General features: G+C 38.3%; 1 protein-coding gene across 1 annotated transcript; it reads right to left on the bottom strand.

The window, feature by feature from the left end:
* Window positions 1-1,923: 1,923 nt before the first annotated feature.
* Window positions 1,924-3,045, bottom strand: LOC102472702 (pseudouridine-5'-phosphatase). The gene has a single exon (XM_014588985.1). The coding sequence runs from the start codon at window positions 3,036-3,038 to the stop codon at window positions 2,337-2,339; it is 702 nt and encodes a 233-aa protein (XP_014444471.1). The 5' UTR covers window positions 3,039-3,045; the 3' UTR covers window positions 1,924-2,336.
* Window positions 3,046-9,741: the final 6,696 nt, after the last annotated feature.

The raw sequence follows: 9,741 nt of genomic DNA, 5'->3' as shown, positions 1-9,741 counted from the left end.
GGAATGTCCATAGTGTCCTGTTCATTTTATCTCCAGAAGTTAGATGGTATCAGATAGATTGACGGCATGAAAAAGATATCAGTGTCCAGACAGTAGCACAGTGATAAAACATGATGTTCCATGAGGCAATCTCCTTTGGAAGGGTTCCTGATTCAAATATGGAGGCCTCTCGAGTAAACAGGCACTCTTGCCTATGATCTAGGGCTGGCAGAGCCTGGGGATGGATTGCACTGAGACCCTAGTCCAGTGCTGTCTCTCTCTCTCTCTCTCTCTCTCTCTATATATATATATATACACACATATATATATATATATTTGTCTCTATCTCTGTCACTCATTAAAGATATACATAAATAAACTTTAAGGAGAAACAATGTTTCTCTTTAAAAATAAGAAAAAAAGTATTTTGTGACCGGCAGGAGGTGTAATGGGTGTGTCACTGGACTCCCATGTAGTCGACTGTGATTTGAGGCCTGAACCTAGTGGCTTAAAACTCATACCAGGTGTGTGCATGTGCGTGCATGATGGTACCCAGGATCCCAAGAGGAGAATGGAGGAGAAGGGATTGCAGCGTGGCCATTTACCACTTGAGGTGGGGGGGGGAGGGAATTTCTTGCTTGTGTGTTCCCAATATCTTGAAAGGAGGGAGAAATGGAAGAGAAGGAATGGCAGTGTGACCATTCAACATTGGGGATGCTTACTCATTCTCACTCTGTCTCTGTCTCTCTGTTTCTGTCTCTTACCTGTCTGTCTGGAAAGCTCTGTGGGAAATCACTTTATCAACTACAGCACTGTGCTCTTGTGAAGTTTCTTTGCCATTAGCCTTACAGAGTTTTTCATTTTCAAAGTTACAGAAACTATCATTTTTCCCTTCCACCATTTTCAGAGAGGTTGCATATTTGTAATGCAGTTAAATTATCTTGTCCTACTCTGCATTCCTCTCTGGGATAACTTCCTGAATAATGTTTTTTTTTTTTTTTTGACATGAATATGATAAAAGATTTTATTCAAGTAAACAAACAAGTTGGGGAAACCAGAAGCCTAACTGGTTTGCAGGAGATGTCAAGGAACTGCCAGGGATACAGGCACTCAGTAAGCTGAAATGAAAATGCAAAGCCCATACAAAGCTGCCAAGGGCCAGGAGAAATCAGGACAGTCATTCCACCAGACCTACACACATGCATCACTATTGCTTCTGCACAACTTACAGAGCTGCAAACAGCTCTGTAATAGTGAGTAAAAGAACACCTGGAAGGATGCATTCTGAGCAGTGCACCTTTATTTCTCACTCTGTAGGTTTCACAATGCTCTTCTGACAAATCACAAAGGCTGGCTAAATGTTTAAAAGGGGCGAATTACAGAAGTAATCATTAATTATTACAAACATGCACCACAGCTCTCTGTCTTAGCAGGTATTTGTTCTGAAATAGAGTTCTATTTCTATCAAAGGAATGTAGAGAATCAGGCTTCTTAGAGGAGGGAAACAATTTCCTTGAGGTAGAAAACATTCTGCAATGTGGATAAGGGCACAGGTATGACACATATGTTACAGCCAAGTTCACACCGAAAAGAAACTAGTGATGGGACAGTGCAAAGTTAGTCACTGAGGACATGCAAAGAATTTTAATCCCAGCTGAGTAGGAGCATCCAATTCTGAGGGTCATCAATAGCTTGGCTTTCTCACTCTGTTATTGCATGTGAAGTTCAACAGGAGTGTGCCGCAGCACGTTTTATATATACATATATATGTGTATATGTGTGTGTATATATACACATACATACATATATATGATATATTATATGCAAATATATATAAACATGTACACACATATGCAAACATAGTGTCCAACCAGCAATCAGAAAAAGTAAATAGTAAAGGAAATGAACTACTGTATCATTTTACTACAGTATCATTTTTCTGTGTCTTGGAGAAGGATATATCTTACAAATATACTTCTACATAGATGTGTGCACACAAATCCATACATACATAGGTATCAAAGGTGCCCATGCATGTCCAGGTACTGCTGTTTTTGTGGATGTGTGGAACCTCACTTTGGCACGTACTGATGAGCTGAAGGAGTGAGATGGGCCTGAAAGTGCAGTTTCTGATCTGGGCTGTCTCCCCTTGGTTTCCCTCAAGTGTTCAGGTACGGTTTGTCATTGCTTTAGAGAGAATGGGCCAAGCCAGCATGGTATGCCAAGGCCAACTTCACAAGGCTATGGTGATTGTGCAGGTTGTGGTCTAGGGGATGTAGATTTCCTTTTCCCTTTCCCTTGGCAGTATGATCATGGCAGGGGGCTCACAGCGGGGCCTTGGCTGCGTGTGTGTTCTCTCATTCGTAGGGAGGCAGACCAAACAGCTCCGGCTGGAAGTCATCCAGGGAGCGAAGCACCAGGGTGGCCTTCCTCGTCAGATCCCGGTTCAGGTTGGCATCTGGAACCATGACCACCTGCATGCCGGCTGCCAGGGCTGCCTCCACACCGTTGGGGGAGTCTTCAAAGACCAGGCACCTGTCCGTGGGTGGAGGAGGAGAAAACCTCTTCGCACAAGCCAGAAATATGTCGGGGTCAGGCTTGCTATACTTCACTTCCGGGTCGTCTCCCAGAACGATATGACAAAAGAGATCGAAGAAGTCCTTGTGTCTTCTCGTCTTCATTTTGAAGGTGGTGGACCCAGAGCTCGTGGCCACGGCAGCGGGTATGTTGTGCTTTCGGAGGTGGTGGACGAGTTTCTCAGCCCCTGGCATGAGCGCTGCCGTGGGGAGCATCTGCTCTAACATCCTCTGGCTTTCCTCCACCAGCTCCTCTTTGGTCATGGGGAGTCGCAGGACATCTATAATGACCTGAGCGGCCTCCAAGGCCTTTCTACCCATCGCCAGCGACTTCACGTCCCAGCTGTACGTTTTCTCATAGCGATCACAGATCTCTTGAAACACCACCGAATACAGCCGCTCGGTATCCAGAAGGAGGCCGTCCATGTCAAAGATGAGGTGGGTGACTGGCTGCAGCGGGGACATGGTCACGGTCGCCGCCATGGTGCTGCCGCCTTGGCGGCGGGGAATGGGGAGGAGGTGCGGGTGCACACAACTGCCTCGCACACGCGCGCTTCCGGCCTCCTCTACCCCCTCCCCCCCCCCCACGCAGGCTGGGGCCTCTGTGTGCATGCGCACTCACATGCTGAATAACTTTGAATTCATATAAATTAATTATACATACTAGACAGTTATGGGTTTGACAAATGCATTATGCTATATATCTACCACTAAAGTATCACAGAAAATGGTTTTACTCCCTTAAAGTTTCCCTCTGTTTTACTTATTCGACCCTCTCTCTCTCCTTCCCACCACTTGGCAACCACTGATCTCTCTACTCTATATAATCTGCCTTTGTCAAAATGTCATATAATTGATCATACACTGTAGGATTTTCATACTGACTTCTTTCACTTAGCAATGTGCATTGTGCTTGTTGTGGCTTGATAGCTCATTTATTATTATTACTAAATAATGCTCTATTATTTGGATGTCCCACAATTTTGTTTATCCATTCACTTAGGAAAAACATTTTGGTTCCTTCTATTGTTGATTTTTGGAAATTATAAATAAGGTTATAAAAATAATTCATATGGATCTTTATATGGATATATTTTAAAACCAGTTTAGGTAAGTATCATGGAGCTCACTTGTTGGATTGTAATGGTAAGACTATAGTTATCTTTGTAAGAAATTGCCGATCTGTCTTTCAAAATGGCTGCACCCTTTATCATCTCCCTTAGTGACAATGAGAATGTGTGTTGTTCTGCATCTTCTCCAGTATTTGGTAACGTCCAGTTTTTAGATTTTGGCTATTTTATAGGTGTTTAGCAATGTCGTTTTAATTTGTAATTCCCTAACATCAAATTATGTTGAGCATCTTTTAGTTTGTTTGCCATTTGTATATCTTCATTGGTAAGATGTCTATTTAGATCTTATGACTATAATTGAATTGTCCATTTTCTTATTGTCCTTTTAAGTCTGCTTTGTATATTTTTAGATACCTGTGCTTTAGCAGATATTTATCTTAAATAGCATTATCTCCTAATTCATGGCTGTCACTTCATACTTCTATATTATAGAACAACAAATTTTAATTTGAATAAAGTCTGTGATCAACTTTTTCTTCCATAGGTTATGCTTTTAGTGTTATACACAAAAATTCATGACAAAACCCAAGGTTTCAAAGATTTTTTTTCTTATATTTGCCTCTAAAAGTTTTATAACTTTGTGTTTTAAATTTAGGCAGTAGACATTTGTAAGTTAATTTTTGAGACAGGAGTAATATCTGTTCAGAATTTTTGTATGAATAAATGTCCAATAGTTGCAGTACTGTTTGTTAACAAGAATATCCCTTTTCCAATGAAATGTCTTTTTGCATTTGTCACAGATTTGTTTATTATATTTGTAGGGTTATACTTCTGAGATCTTGATTTCAGTCTATGGAGATACACTTATTTTTTGGCCAATACTATGCTATTTTGATGACTGTAGCTTTATATTAGGTCTGAAGTTCAGGCAGTGTCAGTCCTCCAAATTTGTTCTTCAAGTTTACATTAGCTTTTCTGAGTCTTTTTGCCATTTTATAAAACCTTTACAGTCAGATTATAGATTTCCACAAAAGAACTAGGTGGAATTTTTATTAGATTATGTTGAATCCGTTGATCAAATTGAGAAGAATTGGGATCTTAAAAATATTTTTTAGAGATTTTTGCCTTAGAGAGGTGCGTGCACTTGACAGAGAGAGAGAGACAGAGACTCAGAGGGAAAGTGAAAAATCTCTTCCTATGGGGGATGCACACACCACAAACCCTTCTCCATTCTTCTCCCAGTGGCATTCCCTTTTGAAAAAGCAATGGAAGTCAATGTAAAGTTATATGTAATCCAATGTAATATAAAGAAGATTATGATGATAATAAAAAAAACCCTATTTTTTAGAGATTTTTGCCTTAGAGAGGTGCGTGCACTTGACAGAGAGAGAGAGACAGAGACTCAGAGGGAAAGTGAAAAATCTCTTCCTATGGGGGATGCACACACCACAAACCCTTCTCCATTCTTCTCCCAGAATCTTGGCATGCAAGCACACATGCCTGGCATGAGTTTCAAGCCACTGGGTCCAGGACTCAAACTACAGCTGACCATGTGAGAGTCCAGCAACATAACAACTACGCCATCTGCTGGTCCCAGTATCTTAACAATACTTACTTTTCCAATCCATGAACATGGAGAATCTCGTTATTTAGATGTTTAACTTTTTTTTGTCAGAGTTTGTTTCTTTTCACACATAGATTCTCTACATATTTTGTTCAACTTATATCTATTTCATTGTATTTATGATGATATAAATGACATAGTGCTAGGAAAGAAATGGACTTTTGTGTATTAGCTTTGTATCTTCAATCTTATAGTCACTTATTAGTTTCAAGGAATTTTATTGTGATTAGTTTATTAATAATCTATATTTTTTATTCTTTAGAATTTTCTACATAGATTGTTATTTGAGAATTAAGACATTTTTACTTCTTCCTTCCAATTCTATACTGATTTTTCCTTTTCTTGCTTTATTGCATTAGCCAAGACTTTCATGACAATGCACAATAAAAGTGGTAACATAGGACATCTTTGCTTTGTTTCTGTTCCTGGAAGAAAGCATTTAGTTTCTCATCACTGAGTATAATATTAGCTGGAGCTTTTATTTAAAAATTAAAAAATTCATTATTGCCAGAAAAGCTGTGCACTCACCAGAGAGAGAAGGAGAGAAAGTACCCCTCTGCCACCAAGACATGGCCATGGTGCAATCCTTTTCCCTCCATTTTTTCATCCCATCCGGATTTGGAGCACACACGCATGTTTTTCAAGCATTCAGGGCTGAGACTCAAACCACGACCAATCATGTGGGATCTAGAACTTCTACACAGTGTATAACCACTGTGCTACAGGGATGGCCCTAGATAATCTTTCTAAAGTTGAAAAATATCCCCCTGTATCTTTTCTTTCATTTTACTATCAATGGTGTAGTACTATATATATATATATATATTTTATTTTTCTTTAAAGAATTATTTTGGGACCAGGAGTTAGCGTAATTGCTACGTCACTGAACTCCCATGTAGCCAACCACAGTGCCCACCACAGTTCGAGTCCTGGACCCAGTGGCTTAAAATCACACCAGGCACGTGTGCGTGTGTGCCCAAGATCCCAAGAGGAGAATGGAAGAGAAGGGATTGTGGTGTGGCCATCCCCCCTGGGGGTGGGACTTCTTGCTTTCTGTCTCTCTGTCTCTCTCTGTCTTTCTGGCAAGTGCACACGCCTTATAACAAGAACCTCTCCAAAAATAAAAATTTAAAAAAAGAGTTATTTTATTTAACTTTACTTATTTATTTTAATTTGACCAGAGAGAGACAAAGAGAGAGAAAGTGAGAAAGCAAGCTGCCAGTTCCGGGACTTGAACTTTGGTTAGCCATGTGGGAGTCCAGCACCCATAACTACCAAGCCACCTGCCAATCCCCATAGTACTATATTTTAATCAAATGTTATTTAATGAAATATTTCACTAATTGTAATGGCAAATACTAAAAAGCCTCTTAGAGTTTCCTACTGAAAAAAAAAATGACAGACACATATCATTCATAAAGTCATTATATTTCTTAAAACAAAATAAGTATTTACAGAATGAAATGTTAATAATATACAGAAAGTAATATTAATAAATTAAAGTGCATTTATTTGTCAGCAAATCTTTTTTTAAAATGTTAGTAATATTTTAGAAAATTTGGGGAAAATAAACATACCAACAAGTGGGTGGTGTTTTGAGATAATAAATTTATTATTTTTTTTCACATTTCTCAACTTATGAATGCAAGATTTGTTTTTCCAGTGAAATTAGAGAATCAGAATATATTTGTAGCAGTTATTGATTTCCCAAATTAAAATCAATGAGGTTATAAAAGAGAGTGAAAAGTATAATCCTGATGTAATAGCTGTTTGGACTGGAATGTGAAAACTATTAGAGAGAGAGAAAACACTACATGCAAAATCCATTCCCTGTATCTTCTGGCAAGAAATAAGTAATCTCCCTTTGGACATAGGTACTTATATGTGCAATATGTTTCCAAATATGTAAGTCAATAAAGCCAAGTATTAAAATGATTTAAAATTAAAAATTGATTTATAAAATATTATTTGACACATTTTAAGTTCATCTATGTTTACATGTTCTTAAATCTATATTGTTCAGTAAAATGTACATATAATTCACAAATTAACAAATACTCCTATTTTGAAATTTTGTGCTGGCTTTTTCCTGAAAGACAAATGTAATCACAAAAGTTGGAGTATGCTCAACTTGTGAATTAAGTTAAATCAAGGCATGCACATTTTACTCATCTTAATTTTGATTGCCTAATCAGTTAATCTTGTAAACCTTCAAAGCATATAGAATTTTGATTTATGAACAACTCTACATCCTTTGGCAAACTTGCTGTTTCCTACCACACTGAGAATTTTTTTTTTTTGAGAGGTTTTTGCTATAGGGTGAGTGTGCTTGCCAGAAAGACAGAGAGACACAGAGAGAGACAGAAAGAAATCAGCCCCCGGGGATATGGCCATGCGGCAATCCCTTCTCCTCTATTGTACTCTCGGGACCTGTGGCTTGCATGCACACGCACCGGGCATGAGTTTAAGCCACTGGGTCTGGGACTCAAACGGGGGTTGACTACATGGGAGTCCAGCAACATAGCCATTACTCCAACTGCTGGTCCCGAGAAATAGATATTACTTTAGCTTTTGATATATATAATTTTTAAGAGAAAATTGAAGGGTTAATGATTTTCTCAGTCAAATATTTTGAAATTGACAGGGGAGTCTTTTTAATCAAAGTTCATATGATAAAAGGATGATTTTAAAAGGTTAATTAGCTTGATTTATTTCTTATTTTCTTTTTTTTTGTGTGTGTGTATGTGTGTGTACTATTTAAATTTAGAATCGTAAAGTAGGAATAGAAAATATTTTCTGACTTCCCACAGAATACGTGTGTCTCTAATCTGGATCTAAAGTGGACATTTGTGTCTCTTCCCAGATCAAAGTTACAGAGGGCAAGCTGCGAATAGGAAATAGTAGGCACTGCTGTGGGCCTATGGAATGGTAAGAAGGATAGCTAGGAGAAAATACAGTAATCCTATAGGACGAGAGGAATAAGCAAGTCCAGGTAAAAGAGACAACTGGAAGAGATAAAGAAAGTGTAGACTAACAGTCTAAAATTCTGATTAAGCTTATTAAATAAATAGCTAGTTTGCCTTAGGGTGCATGTGCTTGCCAGAGAGAGAGAGAGAGACAGACAGAGACAGAGACAGAGACAGTTAGAGGGAAAGTGAGAAATCAACCCCCGACCTCACACAGTGGGGATGGCCATGCTGCAAATCTCTTCTCCATTCTCCTCCTGGGATCTTGGGCACACATGCACACATGACCTGTGTAAGTTTCAAGCCACCAGGTCTAGCCTGAACCATGGTCTTCCCTGTGGGAGTCCAGTGACATAACTGCTATGCTATCTTCTGGCTCCATGTTTGCCTTTTATTTTTTTTTTAACTTTGGCATTTATGTACATTTACTATGCACAACATGATGTTTTGAAGTACACGTACAAATCTTGCTAGCTAACATACATAATCCAACACAGCTATCATTTTGTAATGAAAATAGTTTACTTTTACTTTCCTAGCATTTTTCAAAAACTGTAGTCACCATATCGGAAAGAGTTACATGGCCACTATCTGTTTGGTGGAAACAGTGGACAATACCTTTCAGAGAAAGTACATTGATTTGTGATCCAGGATAACAGAACAAGAATCATTGCATACTTTTTTGAAAACCTCCTTGCTAACGTGCCTTCATTGTGCACTCTAAAGTCATGCTCCACCTCCTCCGTGGATTCCATAATAAATAAAATAAATATAATCTCTTGCTTTTCTACTGAAGGATGAATAAAGGAATCTGGTTAGCAGCCTACTGTTATTTACACTCTGTCTAATGATTCCCAAGGTCATTAAGTAGTAAGGACAGAAGAAAGCAACAACTGAAAACATACATTCTTGTTACTTAACATGAAAATACTTCAAAATGTCCCAGAATCCATTAAACATTATCTCAGTCATTTGCAGCATAGACTAATTTCAAGACACAAGGAACGTGAAAGTATTAACTTGTCCTTTTCAATTTTTTGAAATAATTCAATTTATGGCTGGCATTTCAAGTTTTCATCTTCCCTAGATTCCAATATGTAATCCAAGAAATTTTAGGTTTACAATCTGAATGGCTTTCAAATTGTTACCAAAAATGTCATGAATGTTGGGAACCAGCAGTTAGAGTAATGGCTATGTCGCTGGATTCCCACGTAGTCGACCGCGGTTCGTGTCCCGGACCCGGTGGCTTAAAGTATTAACTTGTCCTTTTCAATTTTTTGAAATAATTCAATTTATGGCTGGCATTTCAAGTTTTCATCTTCCCTAGATTCCAATATGTAATCCAAGAAATTTTAGGTTTACAATCTGAATGGCTTTCAAATTGTTACCAAAAATGTCATGAATGTATACCCAAAGAGGTGAAATACAAGTGATAAATAAGGTTTAAAGTGTAGTTTAATCATTCTGGGAGCAAACATTTCTATATCGATATCACTGAAAGTCTTAAAATACAAGAGTTATCTTCT

This window comes from Tupaia chinensis, unplaced genomic scaffold (genome assembly GCF_000334495.1).
Source record: "Tupaia chinensis unplaced genomic scaffold, TupChi_1.0 Scaffold000320_2, whole genome shotgun sequence".
Taxonomy (NCBI): domain Eukaryota; kingdom Metazoa; phylum Chordata; class Mammalia; order Scandentia; family Tupaiidae; genus Tupaia; species Tupaia belangeri.
This window is presented reverse-complemented; position numbering and strand designations above follow the sequence as displayed.

Bases quoted from the DNA above. Each gene is read 5' to 3' on its own strand.
- LOC102472702 (XM_014588985.1), bottom strand. From the start codon at position 3,038: ATGGCGGCGACCGTGACCATGTCCCCGCTGCAGCCAGTCACCCACCTC.